This window comes from Copidosoma floridanum, unplaced genomic scaffold (assembly GCF_036245765.1).
Source record: "Copidosoma floridanum isolate Cflo_tuat_1 unplaced genomic scaffold, Cflo_Japanese_pri ptg000032l, whole genome shotgun sequence".
NCBI lineage: Eukaryota > Metazoa > Arthropoda > Insecta > Hymenoptera > Encyrtidae > Copidosoma > Copidosoma floridanum.
The window spans coordinates 1938529-1966261 of record NW_028321909.1 but is presented as its reverse complement, the minus strand read 5'-3'; the positions used below and the strand labels follow the sequence as shown (position 1 = coordinate 1966261).

At 34.7% G+C, this 27733-nt stretch overlaps 1 protein-coding gene across 1 annotated transcript in view; it reads right to left on the bottom strand.

Annotated features, from left to right (window-relative positions):
* The window catches only part of Reck (reversion-inducing-cysteine-rich protein with kazal motifs), a 101809-nt gene that overhangs the window by 8412 nt on the left and 65664 nt on the right, over positions 1-27733 (bottom strand). The window contains exons 6-8 of the mRNA XM_089597305.1: positions 22787-23228; positions 20968-21431; positions 700-1278 (exon numbers count right to left, since the gene is read on the bottom strand). Of these exons, the coding sequence (XP_089453431.1) occupies positions 700-1278; positions 20968-21431; positions 22787-23228 (1485 nt within the window). The remainder of the gene's footprint in view (positions 1-699; positions 1279-20967; positions 21432-22786; positions 23229-27733) is intronic.

Below are 27733 nucleotides of genomic sequence, written 5' to 3'. Positions count from 1 at the left end.
AATTGAATGTTGAATTGACAGCTAATTGAATTAAATTTTAAAAATTATTTATCATTACAGGTTTTACCGATTGAGATTGTGTTTTGTACTGAGACACGATATTTTTGAAAATTATATGAGGGAATCCACAAAAAATATCTCGTTTTTGTTCCAAAAAAAAATTTTTCTAAGCACATCCATTAAACGGGCTTCATTTTACTCGTAATGTTATGTACTACGAGGAAAAAGTTTTAAACACGTGTTTCAGTGAAGATGACACCCTTTTTCTACGATAAACGTCTTAGAATTTTATCTATACATATACATACATAGAGTACAATATTACATGCCGTTACGAGTAAAATGAGGCTAGTTTCAAGGTTGTGCCTCAAAAAATTTTTTCATTAAAATAAGGGATTAAACAGTAGTTTTCGTCCGATAAGTGCCATCTCCTCCAGTGCTATTTTTTAATGTAGCCGCTGAGCGATGGCGCTTACGTGGCGAATCCTATTCTTCCTACCCACACCCAACCCTCAAAAACGCCCGAGGTCGAAAAATAGACTTTTCCTACCTCGAACGTTTTTGAGAGGCTGGTAAATAGCCCCGGAGACGACGGCACTTATCCGACGAAAAGTACTATTCTTTCCAACTCTGCACTTGAAAAAAGTTGCGGTGTGTTGCATTTATTTGTTATAACTAATAAGTAAATAAAAAAATCACCTCTCTTGTCGGAGCGAGGATCGCAGGGAAGTCTAATGCACTCGTGCTGCTCGCAGGGTTTGTGTATGGGCGATAGGCAGACTTTGGGTCTCGCAAAGCACGTCTCGTTGGGTTTGCAGCTGCCAGGATCTGAAGCCTTGGACGTGCCGCAGATGTGGCCGCGCCTCTTGGAGCAACTGTTGTACTCGAGCTCCCCGACTAGCAGGCCCGCGCACTTGGCCAGACAGGCCGAGGCGTAGGTGACCCCGAGTCTACCGCAGACTGGCACGTAGTGGCTCGGACAGTCGCAGGGCAGGGTGGAGTAGCGCACCTCGGCGCAGCTCTTGCGCGAACAGGTGACCTCGCCCTCGAAGCAACGGCAGGGCTTGCACTCGAGGTAGAAACTCGTGCGATGGGCTACGAAGCTGTTCTGCACCCAACAGGTCGTTGCGGCTGGGCAGTTCAGGTCCCGGCACTTTTCCAGGCTCCCATGGTTGGAGCACTGGCAGATGCGGTAACAGCCCTGATGCTCCGCTCGCGGTATTTGAGCCCAGGCGCCCACCGGGATCAGCTGCTTGGACATCTCCCCCAACGGACAGCCTGCGGTTACATTGCATCTTTTTTATGTCATCGATGGCCATTATTATTAATATCATTATTAGCGTTATTGTGATTATTAATTATTATTATTTTAATTTTTGTTGTACGAAAACATAGAAGTACCTTATATTTTTGTACAAAGCAAAAAGTTACGATCTATACAAGATATTAAAAACCTCATGTAAATCCAAGTATAGGTCTTTTCCCTAAAGTTAGTAATAATTTTTCAGCTATTATTATTGAATACATATATTTAACGGATTTGGTTTGAAAAAAAATTTTAAACATTAAATATAATTTATTATAGTATTGCATAAGTTTTTATGAAGCATACTATGCTTTATGATTCTAAAATAACTAAAAACCACAAAAAGACTTTTATCAATGCAACAAAATGATATGAAAATTGTAGAACTTATTAAAATACAACTTTTTGTCATAGTACATTTTCTTCAAGTGTCGTAATAATATATCAATATAAATCAAATATTAAACTTGTGTTTAACGCGATAGATTAAATCTAATGAAATAAAATACTATGATTAAAGTGACACATTTAGTTCAGTACGTTGTATAGTAATGCAGATTTCCCAAAAGCCGTAGAGTACAGTAAATAATCTTAAATTTTCTAATAGATGATTTTTTTGGGGTGCTAATTACGAATCTGTTGTCAGATTTCTGCTTTTAAAAATGGATTCTTGAAAGCTTTTCAAGAGGACACATCTCATCAATAAGTCAAAAAATTTAGTAAAAATTACCCAATTTAGGGGTCGCTGATTACAGAATTATTATTTAGATTGCAATTTAAAAATAGCAGACGCAATAAATGGACGATACAATAAAACATTTTTAATTTAAAAAAATTTTAGAATAGAAAATATTTTATAATATTTTATAATATTTTGAACGATTAAGATAAAAATCTCTAATGCAAGATTTTTATTTAACAAAAATTTTTTTCGAATATTACATGTACATGTGACTTGATATAATTTTTTATTAAAATCTAAATAGAGTTGAGCCACAACTATCTAGCAATCAGCTCAAAACCTTTTTTTGACGTGACAATTGACATGAATGTTAATTGTTTTTGGCATTCAAATATGCGCATATTATCCAAGGAAATCTAGACAGGATATGCCCTAGTTTTTTTTGTTTTGGCTCAGCATACTTTTCATTAATCCTAATTTATGTCATAAATATATAAAAACGATGGAGCATAACTTTCTCTTATATTCTAAATGGAAATTGTTTTCATACATAAATAACAAATAAAAACAATAACTACATGAATGAATACAGTACCTACATAAAAAATGCAAATTATAGATTCTAGCTTCACTCACTGGATAAGTGAAAGTGTCATTATTTGGCCGCTTTTAACGGCTTCATGCAGTATCAACTCATTATCTCGACTGTGAAATTTGCGGAATTATATGTACACGTGTCTTGGGATGATGCACGCCCAAACTCTTTCATTTCTCTGATATAAACCTAAATTTATGATGTCTTATGCTTTCAGAATCAACATTTTTCTAACGAACCTTCATAGAAATAGTATGTTGTCATGGAACTAATCGTAAGTTTCAGTATATGAAATTTGCTTTTTCAATGAGACTGACAATAAAATACAGTGATGCGTGCGAAATGATTTACATTAAAATCAAAGAATTAAAATTTAGTGAAGTTTTAAAAAATAAGAAAAAATAATTCAATGAAACATTGAACCGTCATTCCCATGACGCTGAATGAAATTTTTTTTTTCGTAACCATGTTTTACTGCATCACTATTTCTTTTATCAATAGGTACCCTATACACACATTAGTATGTATACTTATAAAAATGTATCTGCTCCAATATTTTGATAAATCTTTTGGGTCTCACACAGAAGTAACTCATTGAAAATTTACAAACTGCGTTTTAACGCTTTCTCTAATTTCTCTTTCGAAGCGCGCATGTCCATAAATGTTTTCATTATCAGTAAAGGGTTTCTCACGCATTTATAATGAGAAACAGCTTTATAATCGATTAACGAGGCTCAGTAACGTAGGGTTTATTTTGATTATCATATATGATAAAGAAAAGTGCCGCTTTTCCATGGGACTCATCGATGGTATAAATATCTACGAAACTTGTGACATTTACTCAGTTTGGCTTTGCTTAGCGTATCAAAACGATCACACCTTGCGAACCAAACTTATTCTCGTACTGCATATTGTTCATTTTTGCGAAGACACTGTTTGCCTTTAGGTAGTGAACAAGTAGTTGTTCCAACCTAATCAGTAAATAAACTTCAGAAAAATAGTTCAAGTGAAGTTATCGATTGCAAGAAGTTTGCACGGATATCTGGAAAAAAATGCCCAACCAAAGAGCTCCAGTTGTCAAAACAGTTGCTTCCAACATGGTACTGTGTGCATTCTTTATTTGCTGTCCATTTCGAACTTGGATTAACATGGACTATGTCATGAGCGTACCAGGCCTGATTAAGGTGGCAGAAGTGATAAGTATTTTGTTTTATTTTTTTTTTTAAGACTTGACGAAAAGTGGGCGAAACGAATTTGTAAACAAATAAATTGATATTATGCTCTTAACCATCACATATTGTGTTTAGGTATTATACGATATTTCATCGACCTTACTAGTGCATTTTTAATACGAAAACAACAATTTCGGTTAAAAACTTGTAAAATATTTATTAAATGCACGTTTACCGATTTTGCTACCAAACCCTCCGCAAACAGCCTCTTTCACTTCTCTATTATTTACAACTGATTTGTTAATGTCACCACGAAGGAGTTACAGCCGACAATATAAATTTTTTATGGCTTGAAATTATATTCACATCATACAACTGTAAAATCGTTATTTTCGCATTAAATCGTAATCTATAAAATGTGTGATGGTGAAAAGTCTAGAATCAGCTTATTTGTTAGTTTTACCACCAAGGTATTGTATCTTAAAGCAAGTTTCGAAATATCCATTACTGTATGAAAAATTTCGTTGCAGATCAAGAATTCCGTGATTCAAGGCCTATTAGTGGAATTTGGCCTGCCGTATTACGCTGAGGTGGGATCTGCGTTTGAGGTTGCCTTGAGTGTTTCATCGGCGTGTTTTTTGAACTCATCTGTTCTTCTGCTGTGTTACTTAATCTTAGAGAAATCGTACAAAACGATAAGGTCTACAAAAATTGTAAGTGCTCAATCATAACATTTTAGCTAATAAATATAAAATTAATGCGTTTTCTCGATAAAAAAATTTTTTTTTTTCAGGAAGTTATTTTCAATGGTATCGCATGTTGTTGTTCCCTAAGTTCGGCTGTTTATCTTGGGTTTGCAACGACGGTGTATCTCTGGCCACGTTCTCTCATTATTCCAGGGTTATTACGTTTACCCTGGAATGAAGGCCGCTTGTGTAAGTATATAAATATGTATATGTAGTTCAGTTTTTAAATAATCTATAAAGTAAATCAGAAGTCTAAGTTTAAAAAAAAAAAGATTATCGATGTGTGATAAAGTTTGCCAAACACGATTTTCGATATAGTTTAATAAATAATTTGACTAGTCAATAACTTGAAAATCATATTTTTAGTATCTCTGTGAATTAACTGGAATTTTTTATGGGCTGGATACTTACATCGCTTACGTGGAGTCTAAAAGATAAATTTGTAAAATAATCCATCTGCTAATAATAAAAACTACTTTACTATTAATAATCTTATATGTACATATATATGCGTGTGAGTGTGTGCGTTTGTACGTGAGTATTAATGATTAAATCTGTAATTATTATTATATTGATTTGTAAAAAATATATCTAATGTTTCAATATAAAAATAAACTATACTAGATCCATCTGGCACATTAGTAAGGTGTTTTTTTGAAATCTAGTTATTAAGAAGACATCACCTATATTTTATGCAAAAGTAAAATTGTCGATACATCATCTCCGATCACGTAACTCCTAATTGAATTTGCAACTGCATTAAAATGAATTTTCTTTAGTTCTTATAAATAATGGAAATGCTGTCGGACGAATTAAAAAATGTTAAAACTATAAGTTGTAGCTCACAAAATAATCTGCAATTTAGAAAATACTGTTATGTTACTACCAATAGTTAAATTGCAAATTGAAAAGAAAAATAAAGAATAAAGTTTTTCTAAAATGACTGTTTATACAATTTTAAAAAGATGCGCAAAATCCTCTAAAATTCAACATAAGACATGTGGAAGTAGTAATATAAAAATGCGAACGATCCACGGGAAAGGTACTGTATAATAAGTATAACTCACAAGTTGAAAAAATTGCTAATTTTAATGTTTGATAATAAAAATTGCTAATTCTTATGTAATAACTAGCTATTTTGCACTAGAAGTGATTTCCATCATAATTAACTATCAAGTAGCTCATTGATATTTCAAAACTAAGTAACGCTCTAAATCTCATGATGTTGCTAAAATTTTCATGATAAATTAAAGTAAAACTACATTTTTTTTAATCGCTGTGAATTTTTTGATAAAATTTTAAGATCCGAAATAATAGTATAACACAGTAAAAGAGTAATACTGTTAAACGACCATTCATTTGATGGCTTACGATGTACCCTTCGGTTTCTGCAATAGTTTTCTGTACCTTAGCATTATTTCCCATACCTTCCGAAGATTACATTTAGTAAAAAATTTCTTTCGACGGAAGTTGTCAAAATTTTATCGTGGATCCTGGTGGTGATATTTTCTTAATCCCAATGCTGTTTTTGACGGTAAGAGTGGGTAAGACACCCTTGGGTGAATTCAACAACACATTAAATAAGATTACAAGCTTATTGCTACCCTCCATGGGAGAAAAAACCGACTAGTTCTATGTACACTAGTACAGTACTACAAAATTTCAGTATTAATTTGGTGCAAGTCATTGCAGGAGAGTAATTATTTTTTCCGTAGGTTGTAACATGATCTTGGGGACACAGATAAAAGCAGCACTTGACTTGCACCCAGCCAATACAAATTTTGAAGTCGCGTTAAGACCGTACTTTCAGATACGAAACTAAGTCCAATCATTTTTATGCCTCAGTGGCACAGTTTTTTTCTGTACCAATATATTTTCCCTAGTAAGCTGTATACACCGTCACCTTGTAACGAAATGTACGAGGGTCATTTTACTGATTATGTTAAGAAAGTCTAAATATGTGCCGCAGATAAAGGGGCAAAACATTATTTAATAAATTTAGCAGTATATTGCAATATTTACTGTTATTACTGAATGACGTTTGTGTGCACGAACAAATATATATTTTTCAACTAGAAAGGTTAAAATTGGTAATGAAAATAATTTTAACGTTAACCTGGGGCCTTTTTCTTGTGCCTGGCCAAGTTCTAGGGGTATCTGTTGGTTCTATGGTAATACTTTTTTTTAAACTCATGAAAAAATTAGCATAATCAAATGCATTTTATTTCAAATTTGTAAATTGAAAACTGACAAATACATATCACAGTATGATTAATTCTTCGTTATCAAAATCATTTAACGAAAAAATTGTTGTTAAAAATTTCTGAAAATCGGCTTATTTGAAGACTATAGCATCATCCCTTGTCTTAGCTTCGCTTGAAATTTACCAAGTGTGTTGACACGTAATGTAAAATGTATTGAAGTTATCGGTACCTCAAAAATTTTGCATCTATTCCTGACACTTCCAGGAATAATATAAATTGTAATTGAACGGATAAAAACATGAACTGGATCGTAGGCCAAAAAAATTGTTGTACGGGAATCATACGGTTTTATCGTCGAGTGATAGTTTACTCTCTGAAAGCGGGAAAAAAGTAGCTTCAGTGGGGCTATGAAAAAATATACTATTTATAGTGAGGACTTCATGTATGGAACTTTACTCTTAAAATCTGAATAAGTGGAAAAGAAACTTCTTGGATCAGTTAATCAGCTATGCACTTAGAAGCAAGTTAAATTAACTTGAAAATGTGTACTTTATCAGCATTGAAGGTATTTTGCTTAATAACACCAGCTGCCTACAAGAGAGCAATTTTAGTGATAAGGACACACAGAAAACACTACAGAGGTACTACCACGAAAGATAGAAGGCTAACGCTTTAACTGCTAAAACTGCTGTTGGTAGCGCTGCTTAATTTCCACAGGAAAAATTTACTTTGCAGCTAACTTAACGATAAGACAATTTTTTGGAGACTGAGCCTGAAAAAATTTTGTTCTTAGCATTTTGAGATACGCATGACTTATTTTCGTTATTCTAACGACTTTCTGACTCATATACGTCAGTAAAGCTGTAGAATAGGACGAAAGAGGCTGAATGAAACCAACATACATTAGGTATATCGATAAGAGTCGATTAATTTTCGATAGAGGCTTTGTCTCTTTTTCAAACTTCCGCGCTATTGGATAGCAAACAAAATATGTGATTCTACCCACTAAGCACACGCTTCTTTTCTAAAACGTTGCTGTGACTCGGAATGTGTAACTTAGAAACGTTGGTTTATAAGCTACAGTTTCGTTTCAGAAATGTTGCTCAAAAGCGAAAAGACCACTTTTCGTGGCAAATGAAATATTAATCAATTATTTCAGAAACGTTAAGAGGTATATTGACGTATTTGTAATAGCTTTTTTACAATACAAATTCGTTTCAGAAACGAAAAAAGGTTACTTTTATTATTGATGCGGTTGCTTTTAAACGGTAGATCAACGTTTTAGAGACGAACGAAAAAAGTATGTACCTACACTGTTAGAAATTTATAGGCGAAATTTTATGAGATTATACTGGAAGCTTATTTCCAAACCATGTAGGAAATTTTTTTAGTTCAATCTATTGAAATTTAATCATCGATACATTAAATTTTATGTAGATTAGATTGCTGAAATTAACGAAACCGTTGAGGTGTATATCCATTACATTCCATACATTGTAATAAAATATAATTTTTTACACTGCTTGGAAATGAGCTTCCAGTACTTAAAAATCCGGACATTAAATTATCATCAAATTTCATGCAACATTTATGCACTTTTTGGTATACTACTTTTAATGTTGTTGAAGTGATTTTTAATGTTCTATAACGTAAATTTGATGCATTTTTGTGAAGTGTTAGTTCTTGCACTATTTGGAAAGAAGCTTTTAGTACTTCTGATTCTGGACATTAAATTATCATGAAATTTCAATCAACGTTATTAAACTTTTAGGTATACTATTTTAATACTCTTAAAGTGATGTTAAATATTCTTTACTAAACCTTCATGCATTTATGTGAAGTATTAGTTTTTGCACTGTTTGGAAATGAGCTTGCAGCACCTCAAAATTCTGACATGAAATGCTCATGAAGTTTTATCTATGATATGATGTTTATTTACAGAATTTTTAGTGAAATAAGACGTATGTAAAATATTCTTATACCCTACATTTTATGCACTCACATGATACATGCATTTATGTACTACTGAAATTTTCTATATTACATTTTTGTTAAAACGGGAAACATTTTTAATGTAGTACAGTTGATTTGTATTAGATTTACATTAAGTGTTTTTTTGTTCTATGCATTAAATTTCGTGTATATGTATGTATATTTATATATAAAAGCGCGCAGTGGCTCGGTCGGCTAGGTCGTGGATTGGCACGCGGGAGACCGTGGTTTGATTCTCAGCCAGTGCGACTTTTCGGGCAAGTACCTCTGTGACTTTCACATGTGCTTCTTCACTACGTAATGCTCCTCGAGGAGGGTTTGAGCGACCTCCTCGCAGCATTATTGTCTAATTTCCCCCTACCCCCTCTCAGTAAATGGAAGCCTCCCCATTCCTCTTCCCTTCCTTCTCCAAATAATTGTTGTTACCAAAAAAACAGGTTCTATTTGTTAGTACAAGTATTTTCGATACTCTGTACAAGAAAAATGTGTACTGGTACAGGTATATTTGGTACGGTAGTATACTTTCAAGTACCTTATTGAGTACAGCTTATCCTTATGCTTAGTACGTCAAAATCCGATACGTGGTACGGGTTTTTCCTGTACCAGTTCAGAAAGTTAGTCAGCCAGTGGGAGCATTCAGAATGTCAGTATATATATATACATACGTAGCTGTATACTTTAGTTTTTTTTTTTTCGTCATCGCTCCTTATAATGGGCTCAGACATGGCTATTTTAATACTGTACAGTGTATTTAGCCATACGTTAGTTAATTTACGGTATGTGAAACGGTAGGGGAATGAGTAGGTTTAATGAAGTTCAAATTTCACCCAGAAAAAACCTCATTTATTAATAAACAATTCTTGTCCAGAGTGGGATTTGAACTCCGGCCATTAATATCTGTAGACAGACACGCTACCGACAGAGCCATCATGTGGCTGGGAGCTGTACCTATATAAGTATACTTGTAATGAATATTCATCAACATGTTCGGATACATATGCATGCATATAAGTTTTCACTCGCAAAGAACAATTTACATATTGAGCCAAAATAACAATGACAATCCCATACATGTATGCATATATATATATATATATATATATATATATATATATATGTACATATCTCCACGATATATAAGCGCACGTACTATGCGCGGTACAGTAGAAAGCCATGCGCAGTATACAAATTTAATAGACTATCCATGGTACAGAAAAATCCTGTACCAAAGCTACTGAAAAACTTGTACTAGTATAGTTATAAAACCGACTAGTCACAGGTTTTTCGGTGATCCAGATAAGTATGTAAAAATGTGAGACTGGTTGCAGAAATCTCAAGACCTGTACGTTATTTTTCTATGCTCATCACTTTTGGTATAGCTTATTCTGGTAACAACAATTTTCCGTGAAGTGCTAAGAGCCCATAGTAGTGCTGTTGTGTAGTTAATTCTTTTAAAAAATACGAATCCCGGTGTTCGATAAAAGTCGATAAGATTCGTGCGCACAAATTGACAAGAGAATGTAAAGAAAAGACGATCGGAATATATGAAAAAATCTCCGGCTTTTTGCGCATACAACTTCACTTCTCGCGAAACTCTCTCTCTGATAGCACGTCGCTTTAACCTTCGTGTTTAACCCTAAAAAAGAAAATTGAGATTGACTACAAGCTTGCGTCAATCGTGACCAAACATCGTCTCCCAGCGAGGCTTTAACGATATATCGTGGCAACGAAAAAAGCGGTCCAGCCTGGCCCTGCTGGCCTCTGCTACCCGAAAAAGCTGAGCTCCTGGCTCGCAAGCTTGTTGACGTTAAATGAATCTAAGCGACAGATTCATCGCAACCATAGTTCCTGACAAGGTACAATTATTATTTTAAACACCACAAACCTACACAAATATTAATTCACTTGAGTATATTATGTTATTTCACTTACGTATAACCCTTTGACATAATAAATCAGGTTTTTTGCCGAAAGGCTTTTTTCTGCAATAAGCTTCTTTTATTTTATACTATCTTGTTTTAAATACTTAAAAATCATCCCTTAATTAAATTTAGAAAGCGACTCTGGACCCCTGGAATCTTACTCTCTACATGGCATTTCATTTTTAATTTTAAAACAGCTGTGCATTCTTCGTTACAAGTGCACGTAGTGGTGCCCTTATTTAAAGGAGCTGGACGTTGAGCACTATAATAAAAAAAAAGAATGTATATTTATAAAATTTAAATAATAAAATATAGAAATATTCTGCAACGAACATAGAGAAATTGTATATATAAATATATTAGGAATATGTAAGTGTATACATATATACACTTTATTTCAGTTCTGCATTACGAATTCGTATGTACAATTATGTATTAAGTTTTATGAATTATGAAACCTTGGTGACATTGGCTCGTATAATAATGTACATATATTTATTTGCATGCATATTTTATATAATTATAGTCTTGACATAATAATGTACGTTTGAAATATAAAAGATTAGAAAAAAGTTTTTAAACAGTGTTGTAAATATTTGATGTGCCTGAGGTTACTACGTAAACATAAGCAACCTTTTTCTGGCACGCAAGACACGCAAAATTGTATACCAAACATGCACCACGACCAAACATTAGAAGTAAAGAAGTCTCAGATCTTCCGTTTATCGTTCTTAGCTAATTGGGAGTTACGGCCTGCTAGTTCGTTTTATTTACAGTGATTTTTTTTCTCGAAAACTATGCATGTCTACGTATCGAGAGAAAAAAGGAGAGAGGACACGTGTGTATACATATATATATTTTTATTTCTCGCTCTCTTTTACTTGTGAACAGTGGGTACTTATATATTTTATAGACTTCGTGAGTTTTTGAGAGACTCTCGCTCATGTATATGTGTATGAAGACCGAGCGGTTGATCGTTGGCTAAAGTCGTCAGTCGTTAGGAGAGTGCCATGCGCATTTTTTAAAAATTGCAAGTATTTTAACGTTTGTCGATTTTCGTGTTTTTCTGTGAAAAAAGTTCATTTTTCTTGTCTGTGTTAAGTTATAAAAATCACTTGCCATCACTGCCAGAACATTGCTCCGGGAAGTTTTATTGTCACCGAAGAATGGCTACTGAAGATATTTTTAGTTTTTGACAGGTGTCGTATCTTTTTTCAAACCGCTAATTATTAACCTAACCAGATGACTTTGTTTTGACGCCCATACAGCTGTTGATTTCGTTATAGTTAACATCAATATGTCCATAAGGTCTGTTTTTAACGGGGCTGTTCTTTTTTACGAGGTACCATTTTAGTGTCCATATGATCAATGCTTCGGGTAACTTAATTTATCCAATTTTACGATTGAAATTTTAGAAATGGTACAAAGTTATATGTATAAATATTTTATACGCCACCTAACTGCCTAATCTCGTTAGAAAAATATCCTTGTATAAAGTAATGAAGTGTTCATTCGAACCCTCGGATCTTAGCCGTAAAGAATATCGTATGCAGATTTTCGTGTTTCTCATGGCAGGGCTAGTCATAGAAAACAGTTTTTTAAATCGAATGGGTATAAAAACACTGATCCTGCAGCTGCTTTCAGTTAGTCTATGTTACCCTTTGTGTGCGCCATAGTTAATTTTAATACTTTTATGTACCTGGAGAATTTTACAATAAAAAATTAATATATAAATGAATAGACTTCATCTAACAGACATAAGTATTGTAAAGTAGGTTTCTCGATGCAGGAATAAATAAAAGCGTGGCTTGTAGTTTAGTTATATACTATGTACTTTATTAAGACTACTTGTACTTCAGTAAAGTTGCGCGTGTCTTCTAGTCCTCTCGCTTTACCCGTTTCTAGCTAATCTCCCTTTTAACTATCTTGGTTTTCTTCTCCTTTCTTGTATCACTTCTCTTCTCTCTATTCAGACCAGCGGAGGCGCATGCACGCGTATCAGTATGCTGCTTAAACATTATGACTAATACAGAATTGGAAGTGATAGTTCAGTTTTACTCCGTTCACGACACGTGGAGCTCACAGTTCTTAGTAGATATTAGATATTACTACGAACTACGAGTACCTGAGAATGCCACGTGCAATGTAACGTACGAAAAGTATGCTTGTGCTAGAACAAAACAAAACTAGCCGTTCTAGATTTTGATTTCACAACTTCGCAGGGCTTACGAATCATTTGAAGGAATGCAATGAATTGCACTTTGTAAAGACTTTAGAAGTTTTTAATAAATTTTTAATTCAGCGCATCAAATTTACTTTTTACTTTTGTTAAAGTGGACATTTCACGAGATTTTTGATGTTTTCAAAATAAAGGTAATGTAAGAGCGTTTGACATAACAACCATATACGACAAAGGCTTCTCCTGTTATCAATAAAAGAATGGAATACCTTGCATTACTGACAGCAAAAGTGAAAGTATATGCCATCATTTGACCGATCATAACAATTTCATGCATTAATAACTCATTAGCTTGGCTGTGAAATTCGAGGAACGGTATGTACACGTGTCTTGGGATGATGCACGCCCAAACCCTCTCATTCCTCTGATATGAATCTGAATAATGTCTGGTACATTATTTGAAATCTTAATTTTTTAAACGTGGTGTTCCGGATTAATCGAGCTTAAAATACAGTAATGCATAAAAATGATTCGGATAAAAAAAATCAAAATGGATAATGGTGATTTCTAAAGGGAAAAATGATAAAATATATTGAAACTATTGTAGTGTCATTACAGTCACATTAAGAGAAAAAAATTTTTTTTAATGCCATGTTTTACTGCTTTACTTAAGCTGCCATCAATAGATAGTATGTAGGGGTGATTCTGACGTAAGTGGCTCACTTCGTGTCCTGGGCTCGTCCTACTGTATAAAACTTAAACGTAATATACTAATCACATAAAATTGCGTTATGTACTATAAAAGTGTTAAAATTTCTTGAAAAAAACCTTTAAGCTGATATCTTCACTCCTAAATTAGATTATTAAAAAATATAGCCAAAAGGTCAATTCCGTATCCTGTCCCAATCTCAATTTTGCCCCTAAAAGCTTGTACTAGAAAATAAATAAGCTTTTCTGCCATGTCCTTGCACATACATTGTCAAGTATAAACGTCGTATGTTACATTTATGCCAAAATAACATTGATTTTTAATCCATAAGCAAGAATTTTTATCAAATACCAAATATCCAACAATTCAAACTAAAATGTTTGTTATGGTGGAAATCACTTTGACAACCGCACTGTTCCATTTCGTGATACTTTTTAATGGTCACTTTTCTAATCTCACATCATAACAAGAAAAATTCACAAGCCAAAGCTAAAAAAAATTTAAATATTTTTAATTGATACATATTCAAATTTATAATTTTCGTGTGTATACACTAGTCACTTTCGCCCCCTCCCCCGAGATTCGCTACACTATTACTCACATCTATAAGTAAACATTTTATTTGTTATAAAATTTACTGAAGACACATTTTTTTTAAGCAAAAAATCATTTATATTAAGTTTACGAGCCGCAATAGTACTCCAAATCTCGATATGTCACTTCTGTACCTGGGTCTGTACCATATAACTTTTTTTTGCTTTGCAGGCCTCTGTTATAACATAGGCCCATGTACTGAAAAATAGTTACATGGTACGACCGACCCCTGTCACTTCCGTACCCCTCGATGGTAAATGTGTCTCTTTTTTTCCGTACATCACAACTTTATGAAAGTTTTTTTCTAGAATTGTTGGAATAAAATATGAGACACATGTCTCAGCGTTTGGTCTAATTAGCCTTTTTTGCAAAATACATCGATAAATATTGATTCCACTTCCAACACTAGTAGCGAAGGAGTAAACTATTGTAGGTGATCCAAAATATGCTTACATGACTGATGAAACGAAGCTTTATCGATAACCAAAAAAAATTTGTTGAATTTGGTGCCACTGAAGTTATAGGGATTTTATTCTTAATTACGAATTTTCGGCAAAAATATTTTTTCGAAAAATAAACTAAAATTGAAATGTACTAAGTACTGTATATCGTTTGACGCAAAAACTTTGTAGTAGAATCACTTTGGATATGTTTTGTGGATGCTGTTTGAGGTAGAACAATTTTGAAATAGTAGTTTTCCTACGAGTTTGAAAAGTCTTTGTTTGCGAACCGAGAGGTTTGCGGCCCGAGCCGAAGGCGAAATCTGTAACAAAATTCGTAAGGAAGCCTTTTCGAACGAGTATCGGAAAACTGCTTTTTTGCCTGAGGAAGTACCAGCCTCCCAAAACCACCCGAGGGCGGAAAAATAATTTTTTCAACCAACTTTTTTTTTGAACGTTTTCTGAAAACATTTTGAGCTACTTAAGGCAGAATCATCTACCTACAATAATGTATCCGCTCCAATATTTTGATAAATCTTATGGGTCTCACACAGAAGTAACTCATTGAAAATTCACAAACTGCGTTTTAACGCTTTCTCTAATTTCTCTTTCGAAGCGCGCATGTTCATAAATGTTTTCATTATCAGTAAAGGGTTTCTCACGCATTTATAATGAGAAACAGCTTTATAATCGATTAACGAGGCTCAGTAACGTAGGGTTTATTTTGATTATCATATATGATAAAGAAAAGTGCCGCTTTTCCATGGGACTCATCGATGGTATAAATATCTACGAAACTTGTGACATTTACTCAGTTTGGCTTTGCTTAGCGTATTAAAACGATCACACCTTGCGAACCAAACTTATTCTCGTACTGCATATTGTTCATTTTTGCGAAGACACCGTTTGCCTTTAGGTAGTGAACAAGTAGTTGTTCCAACCTAATCAGTAAATAAACTTCAGAAAAATAGTTCAAGTGAAGTTATCGATTGCAAGAAGTTTGCACGGATATCTGGAAAAAAATGCCCAACCAAAGAGCTCCAGTTGTCAAAACAGTTGCTTCCAACATGGTACTGTGTGCATTCTTTATTTGCTGTCCATGTCGAACTTGGATTAACATGGACTATGTCATGAGCGTACCAGGCCTGATTAAGGTGGCAGAAGTGGTAAGTATTTTATTTTATTTTTTTTTTTAAGACTTGACGAAAAGTGCGCGAAACGAATTTGTAAACAAATAAATTGACATCATGCTCTTAACCATTACGTATCGTGCTTAGGTATTGTACAATATTTTATGTATCTAACCAGTGCGTTTTTAATGCAAAAACGACGATTTCTATTACAAAACTGTCAAGTAGTAATTAAGAAAGCTAGGAAAAAAGAGACCTGCTTCGGAGGAGGGATTGAACCTGTACCTTCTTCTTTCCGGGAAAGAGCGTTCACCGATTCCGCAACTAAGGCCTCCGCAAACAGCCTTTTCTACAGCTCTATTATTTACAATGTATTTGTTAATCGAGATGTTACAGCATAAAGCATTTTGAATAGAAATGTTTGTGGCTAAAAATTATGTACACACATCAAGTAGAGCTATAAGAGAGGCTGCTTGTGAAGACTTTGGTTGCTGAATCTGTAAATGCACATTTCCGGAAAGAAGAGGTCCAGGTTTTTGCCTCAACCAAAACAGGTTAGAAAAAGGAGATGCCTCTTTTTTTCTGAATCTCTTTATTTATTTTCGATAATTTTTTTACGCACATACTTTTTTTCACAGTAAAAACCGTGCTTGTAAGATCCATAACATATAAAATAACTAGTAACTCCCAAAAAGGCGTTGCCCGCTCTCTATAAGACGTTGTTTAAAATATTCATTTTCATTTGTACTAAAATTAAAATTTTTTTTTTTTCAACACTTGAATGCATTTTAAATAATGTTTATAATGTACAATTAAGTATTTTCCATTGCTTAACCCGTTCCCCACTCTTTATATTTAATCTTGTTTATATTAAAATTTGGAACTTCTATAATATATTATTTATTGCAATTAATAAAAATTTTAAAATTCTTTGTAGGAGAGTTAAGGAGCATTATAAGATTACAATCCATCATAAAAAGAATTAATCTTAACGCATGGGAAAAAATCTCGAGTATTATTGAGGGAGCGTGTGTCAATACTAAGTACCTGTATAAAATTGCAATTACTCCTAGATCGTGGTGCAAATGACGTTTTAAGTAGGAAAAGTGTGTTTTCTTAGGCTAGTACAGTAACCAAGGCTAGTACAGTATATATATATATATATATATATATATATATATATATATATATATATATATATATATATATATATATATATATATATATATATAGTAATATTGTGGCTATGTCAACTGAGTTAAGATTTTCAATTACACCATACATAACATTTAGTTTTGGGTATGCGTAGAAAGATACTTATTCTTGATGAATAGTTATGTAAATTACCGCCTACAACAAATTTAGGTGATCAAAAAAATTTTTATTTTAGAATATTAGGTTTTGATTAAACTAGTATATTGACTATACATTGACCAATTGCTGGGGGGATATTCAGTATATTGACCGGAGTTTCTACGTTACCAAATTCCCTATTTGAGAAATTATTGATAATAACTATTTATCTAGCTGTATAAACTCAAAATAAAAGGAAGAGCCCTCAAGTTGGTACTTACTTTGGAGAACCTGCCAAGCCCAAGTTCAGTGAAATTCATTGCGAATTAAGAGAGAAAATATAAGAGTGTTTTAGTAAGCAAAATCTGAAATGTACATTTTTTTAAAAAGTTAGTGCATTGAATCATCTGAAATTTTTACGTGGCCTCTAAAATAAAACGGCAAAGGTGGCTTTTCTTTTAGTTTTGCAATTATTGAGTGTTCAAAAAACTGATTTTCATCTTTAAGAGCCCTACATGACCTATAAATCTGCACGTATTAAGTAAATATTTACATAAATTGTGAGAGGATCGGTTATTGTCTTTTTATTTCAGAGGCCCTGTCTAAATTCCAGATTACTCAATGCGTCATTTTTTTCAAAAAGTTACATTTTAGATTATGCACGCTAAAATATTCTTTCATGAATATAAAATGTACCTTTTCTCTCTCAATTTGTTATGGATTGCACTGAATTTGAGCTTGATTGATATTTCAAAGTACCCGCTAGATTACTAGTTATTAGTTATTATATCTTTCAGTTTTTAATTAAATGGTTTGAAAACACCCGTCTGTAAAGTAATATTTTTCTGACGTACTTTTTTACATATACTATGTGCAAAAACTATAACTTAATTTTGTTTTATTTTTGAAAAAACTTAAGGTGGCTTGGGCGGTTGGTACCGTACCTAGGGTAGGGTGCCATAAGGGCCCCTAAAAAATCAACACTTTTCGACAGTAAATTTTTTAATAAATATAGTTAATTCGACAAAACCAAAGTACAAGATCAAGAAATTGCCAGAAAAGTACCGTGAAATTATAGTTGTGAAAATTGGGAGATGTTGCGAGGCAAGCCAGAATAATATTTGAAACTTTTCTTCTGATTTTCTTTCAAGATGAGTCGTTGACGCTTTGTTTTTAAGAACTTAAGAGATTCTTTGTACAAAAATACATAAAATTTTCGGAGAAATAGTCTATTTTGTGACCACTGTTCATAAGGATAGGTGTTAAATTAGTGAATTTTCAGTAGCAATTTGCAAAAAAATTAAGTCGTTGACCCTAGTATTTTCTTATCGCAAATCAATTTGGCACATTTGGAAATTTTTTCAAATGAATATCTAAACATATGCATTATCAATGTAAGTTAATTGCAATATGTGATGGTTAAGAGCCTAATATCCACTTATTTATTAATTTCACCGTCAAGGCGGTACATCCTAAAACATGTTTTGAAATATCCGTTACTGTATGCAAAATTTCGTTGCAGATCATGAATTCCGTGATTCAAGGCCTATTAGTGGAATTTGGCCTGCCGTATTACGCTGAGGTGGGATCTGCGTTTGAGGTTGCCTTGAGTGCTTCATCGGCGTGTTTTTTGAACTCATCTGTTCTTCTGCTGTGTTACTTGATCTCAGAGAAATCGTACAAAACGATAAGGTCTACAAAAATTGTAAGTGCTCAATCATAACATTTTAGCTAATAAATATAAAATTAATGCGTTTTCTCGATAAAAAAATTTTTTTTTTTCAGGAAGTTATTTTCAATGGTATCGCATGTTGTTGTTACTTAAGTTCGGCTGTTTATCTTGGGTTTGCAACGACGGTGTATCTCTGGCCACGTTCTCTCATTATTCCAGGGTATTACGTTTACCCTGGAATGAAGGCTGCTTATGTAAGTATAAATAATATATATCAAGTAAAGTTTTTAAATAAGTCGAAAGTTCATAGGCAAAGAGTACTGAGAAAGCATAGTATTTGTGCAACATGAGTTTTGATATAGCTTTATAAACACTTTCAGCAGTCTAATTTGATGATAATAATTTTAGTACCTCTGTGGAGCAGCTGGAATTTTGTATGGGCTGGACACTTATATTGCTTGTGTAGAATCGAAAAGATGAGTTTGTAAAGTAGCCGACTTATTAATATGAATAAGAATAAATTGTTATAGGACTTAATTTGTATATATACATGTTTGTACAGATAGTAAATAAATTTATGCTATTTATATAATTACTAACGTAAATTGTAAGAATCTTAGCTATGTAATGTTTTAAGAATAAAATTGTACTTAATGTACCTTAAATATATGTATAGTATTTTTTTGTAATTTAGTTATTAAGAAGTCCTCACCCTGTCCTCCCCCATATTCCATGACGTACCCAATTGATAAACTCATGATTCCTGTCCAAACTTACTGAATTTATGCCTTATGCCCTCCTTTTCCATCCTAACTCTACACTACTCTATCATCCTCAAATAGTCTTGCATCTAACCAGAACGAAAACAGGTAAGAGAGCCTAAAGTATCATCGTGTTGTCATGTGAAGTAAAATTTAGAAACAAATTGTACTGGGCGAAAATTCTCAAAATTAAACAATTTTTAAGTTATCCATGTTTTATTGGAGCATCTGTATCTCAACTGAGTGTGTTTTAACAATCTAATGTATTAGAGAGAACAGTAGAATTATTGAAATCACACCCCCACTCATCTAACTCCTACTTTTTTATCACTATGAAATACTGTATTACAAAAGATATAAAAAAAGTTATTACTGAATGGCCCAGCGTCGTTCATTATTAATAAATTAGCTGCAAAAATCCAAATTCTTTCATTTTCATTAAATATTCGATAAACCATGAATCATATGTTGGATAATGTTAAACGTAAAAGTTGTAGCTCATTTTAGGGCTTCCAGTATAAACCTGGTACACCTCAGAGTTTTTGCCCTACTTAACACTCTACTTTTATAGTTTAATTACTGTTTAACTTTACTGGCTCTCCCATAAATCAATGCAGAAGTTAAACAAATATACTTGATGATAAACATGATAAAATCATGAATAAATTTTCTGTTATCTATGTTTAATTCTATACTTAAAATAAGGATAAGGTAAATGTCCTATAATGATCGCTGACTTAAACAGAAGAAATGTCCCAATTATCGGTCGCTTTATTTTTTTTATAGGCCTTGGATATATTTTCAATGAATAACAAAGTAAATTTGTACTAAAAAAATGATTTATTGGTGCCCCAATAACAGATTATTTATATTTGAAAAAATTGATGGTAAGATATAAAGAAAAATGATCGATAATTGGGAAATGAGCGATAATTGCGACACTCACCTTACCGCTTACTTCTTCAAACATTTATGTTTGGATTTCATTTTGCCTGGAAAAACGTTGAAAGATCAATAGTTAAACCATCAAACAAGAAAGAGAAACTGATTCTTAAATATTATTTTCTGTACGTGTAAGTATGTTGTTCCAAAACAAAATAAAACTATAGCCTTGTGAGATTTTGATTTTACAACTTTGCAAGGCTTCCGGTTCATATGAAAGAATGTAATTTATAAAGCTTTATAAAGGCTTCAGGAGTTCTTCATATATTTTTATTCCAACATATCCAACTTACCTGATTGCTTACTTTTGTCAAAAGGATAATTTCACGAGATTAAGTTAACATTGTACTGAACATGTTACGTAACATACTGTATTTTGTATATTTCTTGTTGAATATATTTTACGTAACGTCTTGGCCTATGTATACTTTTCACATAGATATTTTACAAATTGTGAGTAAATTAAAATTTGATACCAAGGATAAATCAATATTTGAAGTTCATAATAATCAAACTAAATGTAAAAATCTCTACGAGTATTGTTTTTGGTTCAAAATGTTTGAGCAGCTCTGGAAACGAAAGTTGTTAAACTGGTAACTAAGATTGAACAAGTAGCAAACGAACAAACCTGGTACGCAGCGATAGTTCCTACGCTCCCTGTGATGGATGACGCAAATCTTGCCGGCCGAGCAGGGATTGTTCTTGCAGGGCACATTGATGTCCTCGTCTATGCCAAGCGGGGGCTCGTTCTGCTCCCTCGGGTCCTCGAGGAAGGGCTTGATGGAGACACAGGGCATGCCGGGCTTCGGTGGCGAGAGCTTCGAGCACAGGGTAGCGGCGTTGTGGCCTTGCACAGCAGACCAGTCGACGCAGCTGGTCATTAGTTCGATGCAGTCCTCCCGGCAGAGCCTCGTCTCGTGGATGCGCGACTCGCACGGGCGGAGTTGAAGCAGGCAGGCTGCTGCTCGAAGGGTCGTCGCGGGACAGGAGGCTGCGGCGCGTACTGGCACGCCGAGCCCTGATATTATGCCGCCACGGAGCCAGTGGTCTAACTCCCATTTGGCTGAGTCGTCGGCTGCTGCTGTGCAGGTTCTACGTACAGGTCATTAATAATAATAATAATTGGTGATAAGTGTGATAATGTGCAAGAGAATACGGCTTAAAAAAAATATGTTCTTAGTAGTTCGGAACAAAAAATTAACTTTTTTTAAAAATGTACATGGGAATGTTATTTAAATAAATGATTTGTGTGCCTTGTCTTTTGCTTTCCACTTCATCCTTCTTTTGTATTTACAAATTCTTTGACTCTTTTAATCTTTGCAACATGACTCTGCTTAAAACGGTCTAGCTTACAGATTACAGGTTATTAAATAAAGGAAAATAATGTCTTTAATACCAACTATAATTCTATTTCATCGTGGACTGCTAAAACAGTAGTTTTCGTCATAGAAGTGTCACCGATGCAGGGGCTATTTTGCGGTCCGAGGGTAGCCCTGTGGATGGCGCTCATGTCGAGCTTGGCTCATGTGGCCAATCGTACTTTTCCGACTAAGGGCATGCAGTAAGCGTCCAAATGTTATGAAAGACGCCCTGAGATAAGTAACATTTTATTTCTAAATCGAAGAGTTTTTTGTGACGTTTGGACATTTACTGTGACCTTGGTCGGAAAATAGCCATTGTTACTAATGCGCCACTTGGCCAGTGCTCAGTGATAGCCCTGAAAAGATGTCCACCAGTGACGAAAACTACGATTTTATCTACAAATTTTCTCGTACACACAGTACTTAAGTAAATACTCATGGTTCAGGTAGAAATACAATCATAGGTGTAAGTATTTTGTTTGCAATGTATTGTTTGGTCAAACGAAGTTGTTTAATTTTCATGTGTGTGTAAGTTAATTCAACTGTTCGAATTTGTTGCTACATGTTTCTAAAAATGTATTCTATTTTTTCTAGTGGGAAGCACATTAAACGTATAAATGTAATAAACAACACATATTAATTTTATCTTTTATTTGATATAATTATTTTTGTTTATTTTCCGAGTTGTATGTTGGCTGCACTCAATCAGCCAATATTCTCATACTTTTGATTTTCTGACAAAAATAATATACTTGAAACAAAAATACTTTTCAAGTGCTTCTTTATTAAAGATAAGTCATGACATGATAAACAAATTTTTTATTTATCGAAATCAATGAATGGCCCCATTTAATAAACAATCATGACTGGAGATGATACTCCCATAATTTTGCAAGTTAGTTGAAGAAATTTTAAAAACGCGCCTGATCGAACTCGTTAGTTTCGTCCTATAGCTACACTAGTAGGAGCTTAGTAATCGGAATGTACAAATTTCAATTAGTGTTCAAGAAAAAAAGAGTCATCTATCAAAACTGAATGAACTTATCCATCTCTCATGCCACCAATTAGAGAAATAAAAAAATGAACCTAAAAAGCGTAGTCGGCCGATCATTGAAGTTGGAACAAAAAGACAGCCCGGCGCAGCCGATCTCGCACGAGTCCTCAGCCTCCTCGAGGCATCTCCTAAGCTCGTTCTCCAGGCTCGAGCTCAGGCATGTGCTCTCAAGTTGCTGCCAGGCTGACCAGTCCGTGTGGAAGGCTCGCCAGCAAATGCTCTGGCAGCCACGGCGGGAGGCTCTGGTGCAGCAGCTCAGCTTTGCTGCGTTCAGGGGCAGCCGCTGGGGCCTGGCACCACTTGATGGCGAGGCAGACTTCAGGAAGCAGCCCCAGAGCGGTGAGTGGGGCATTATGGGACCGCAGGGCTCTTCCAAGGCATCGAGCATGTCATGAATTGCGGAGGAGGTGTGGAGGGCACGTCGGCAACTCTCCAGGCAGCTAGGGGTTGACGCCTGCTCGCAACAGTGGAGATCTGTGGGCAGTGAGCAGGAATTGAAATTACCCGTCAGTTGATAGTACCCACTCTTTGGCTTATGTAAACTAGTCAATATTATATGGTGGACTCAATTTACGTTCGATTAGGAAAAGACGGTATAGTTCAAACCTTGGCAGAAAACGTCATTGAATGCTTTATTACAATGAAAGGTTTGTAACTTACAGTTAATAAAAATCAAAGCTAACAAAGAGTTAACTGCAGTGACACAGTATCTTCTGTGTGAAACCTATAATTGGTTTTCTGTCCGCACTGTCAGTACACATCTGATTTCTAAGTACAATTGAGTATAGGTACACGAAATTAATACTGCCAATAGAAATTCCTCTTTTTATCATAACGTACTACGTACATTGACAATCACGATGATCAACTTTGTATAGATCCAATGCTGTTAAAGTTATAGTGAAATAATTTTTTTAATTGACCACATGTTTTAATGTTATTCATGAAGAAAAAAAAATGTATCGTTAGATTACTGTGTATTATATGCAAAATGTTAGAACAATAATTTACTTGTATTTTAAAACATTACAGCTGCTATATCGTTAACAATGTTAACTTATCTTTTCAGGATTTCCATGCAAGCATCGGTAGTGCTTATGATGACTTGGTTGATTTAATAACTTTTCTTGCACAATAAGGTATAAAACTACCCTGTTGTTGCGGTCCAATAAAAACCAATAAAATTTTACAATGGGATTTTTCTATTAGTTTCTTATCGGTATTTGCACCCGTAAATCCAAATAAAATCCGAAGTGGTCAAAAATAGATTTTCTATATCATTTATTATAACTAGGACATGATTGAACAAAAATAAATTGACAAATTCATGTCATACCATCCGGATGGTAACATCAAAACGGGGGGATTAGAGTATTTTATATGTGAATTGAAAGAAAAGTTAGTTATTAATTTTTATTAGAATTTTGTAAAAAATACTTTAGTCCCCCCGTTTTGGTGTTGCCATCCGGGTGGTAGGACATAAATTTGTCAATTTATTTTTGTTCAATTATGTCCTAGTTATAATAAATGATATAGAAAATCTATTTTTGACCATTTCGGATTTTATTTGGATTTACGGGTGCAAATACCGATAAGAAACTAATAGAAAAATCCCATTGTAAAATCAATGAATTTTTTATTGGTTTTTATTGGACCGCAACAACAGGGTAAGTAAGTTAAATGTAGAGTATTTTTATACATAAAAAGTTTTTCCATGAATGCTTTAAAAGATTATTTGCCTTAGGTTATACCCATATCAAAGCTTTAAAAAACTTTTATTTTCATAACTATCTTTGCAGGTTGAAAAATACTTGGATCAATTTTCTGCAAATACGGACAGGGTATTGATTAGACACGTTAGAATTATACACGTAACAGCTATACGCAATGATTTACACAAAAACTTTTATACACAATGTATTCCAATTGTTTACATGATAATTTATAAAGTCCAATTTGAACACGTTCATATTGAACACAACTTTTTTTCTACACGAGAAGACGAGGTTTGGATTAGACACATAAAAATTGTACACACAATAATTGTATACAAACCTTTCGTGATATTTTTCGTACGCAATGAATTTTCAGTTGTTTACAAAATGTTTATATAAAACAATTATTGTCCACAGCTTTATTGTACACAAATATTACATGTATTAAATTTTATAGTTGTACACAAAATATTGTACACAAATATTACAATTCTATTTTTGTCCACAAATTAAATAATGGTAGTCTTACTAATATATAAAGCAAAGTCGTTAAAACCGTTGTAATCGCTAACCGCGAAAACTACTGAACCGATTTTGCTGAAATTTTGCACACTTATTCATGATACTCCCTAGATGGTTTAAGTAAAGTTTTTATCATAAAAAATTTAATAACAATAGCAATAAATGAGCTCAAAGTTGTGCAAAAATACGCCAGCTTTTCACTTTAGTTCAGTAAAATCCGCTAGGTGGCATCGACATAAAATCGAGGCTACCTGCAACAGAATTAAATGAGTGTGGTTATGATAAGCCGGAGCGTCTCGATATCCATGCAGATGTACTCAGGCAGTTTAACGAACTGTACAGGGCATGCTGATGAAAGTCTTGCAGCTGGGTATCCCGGTTACGGACGACACTCTTCTGTCAGGGGGAAGGGACCTAGGTGTCCATTCACCCTGAATCTCGACGAGTGCGATAAAAAAAAAATTATTTCCAACCAATGACGTCTCTGGCATAATACCAGGAGACATATCTAGCCAGAGTACAATCTGCACCAACTCTTCAGAGTTGTGTGGCAGTCCCATCATCCCACCTGATGCAGTAAGAGAATTTTTGACTAAAATGTAAGCCAGGGAAAAACAGCTCTGAGGGGCACGGGCAGCTACAACGGCTACCTTCTTGGTCGTCGCGTCCCCAACGCGCTTACCCACATGTTCCCGTCTAACAATGAGCGGTTGGTTATCCGGGAAACGACCCGAGACGAGATATTCTTTGGTTAGCGGCGTACCTCCCTCCATCACAGTCTCCGTAAATAGAGACTCCCAGGGTAAGAATCAAGCAACCCGTAGCCAGCTCTTCATCATCAGGAATAATAATAAAGAATAGCCTGGAAGTTTCACCACTGGCGCTTTTTAGGGCCATTATACGTATTTACGTTCCCTACTTAACCATCAATTTTATCGGTTCTTTTTAGGGGCCACCCAAGTGTAAACTACCTTGCCAACAAATACATTTTTATTACCATTTCCGGAAGCGATTCGTTGACTAAAAGACTATATTAACTAAAGACGGGCACTATTAAACAAAGTCAGTCATTCACTGTCAGACGTCACCTGCGGAGTTGTTCTTCGCAAGGCTGGAAAACCCGGTAACCAACGACCCTATACTACCCTCTCGACTCTAAGCATTCAACCAGGAATCACTGATCCTCTCGAAGGTCCGCGCTGGGCAAACCTATGACAGCTATGAAGGAAAAAAAAATTGAGCCAACGGGACAGCCTCCACTGTACGAGTATCACTAACCAATCTCCCCGTCTAAGATCACCAAAACAACTGAATCTGCAAATAAAAAAGGTGCTTTAGACACCAACGTCTACGACGTTATAGCGGGAGACGTTGGGAAAGAGCACTACAGCTAGCCCCAAAGGTTCGGACTTTGTTATTTTTCTCCCGAAGAAAGAGTTAACTTAAGAAGCTCACCGGTCTTTTTTAGGGCCATCGGACGTTGAACTACCTTGCCAACAAATATAGTAGAACTCAACAAAGTTGACAGAAAACAGCTTTTAGTGGTTACACAAATTTAAGCATGCCAAAAGTGGCAAGAGGGTGAATTGGAGGAAAAACTTCAAGTGTATCTAATAAATACAATTTTACTTAGGCGTCAAGTAACTAACGCAGAAAATTCATCGAGATTAAAACAGCAGCGTCAAAATCGACAACTAAAGAGTCCATTACGTGAGAGATCAGCTTTTTATTGTACCTTTACAGCAATCTCTGAAATATTTAAAGATCCTACTTCAGATTTTTTAATGAGTAAAAAATGTATTTGTGTTTTTGTGGCAATAAAAATGTAGGGTTTAAGGTCCAGGACATTGTTGCTCTGGTAATAAAGTTGTGAGATATGAGAAAAAAAAAATTTTTTAACATAAATTTTTTGGGGGTTTAAAATCTTAACAGCTTTAAAAAATAGCCCTTTTCATGGATTACACGGGAAAAACTGTAAATCAACGGCTTCTTATGGCCACCGATTATTTTATGGCATAAAGAACGCACGGTACTTTTCAGCATAATTATTTTTTTTAATTTTTACAACTTATTGTTTGACCAAATAAACTATATGGATTCCCAAAAATTATGTTTTTGTAAGAAGATTGTTGTTAAGGAGCGGCGATGGCTCAGTGGTAAGCGTGCTTGCTACTGATACAACGCTGTTCTAGGGGTCGTGGGTTCGATTCCCGGTAAGTGCAGATTTTTTCAAAAACTGTTTTCACCAGAAAAAGGTCCTATGTAACCCCGGCTGTTTCGGGGCGGATTTTTCCGTGGAATTTACCTTTAGAGTAATTCCAGGGTTTTTTCCTTGCTCAACAGGTCTTCGGGCCTGGGTGAATGCGAAACAGTGTTAGGGCCTAATAGGTAGGGATGAGTGGGCCCGATGCCAGGCAGGGATCGCCGGCCTTACCAGCGAAAAGTGGCCCCTGAAACATGGGGCTTCTCCGGGGATGCTAATTAGCCTGGATACGATGCTTCGAACCCAGGCTACACAGTGGCGAGTTGACCCGATGCACTTCCCCCCGGTGCAGAGATCGTCAGCTTAACTGACAAGGTGTGTTACACCGGAGATACTTCCACTGTGCCCATGGTATGATTGGTATGGTATAAGTTGAAGAAAAGATTTAGTGGGTGTGGCAATACACCCCCACACATAGGTGGTGAGTGGGTGGCCCCGGAGACTGGGCCAATAGGCTGTCGCGGTAACCCGGTATATAA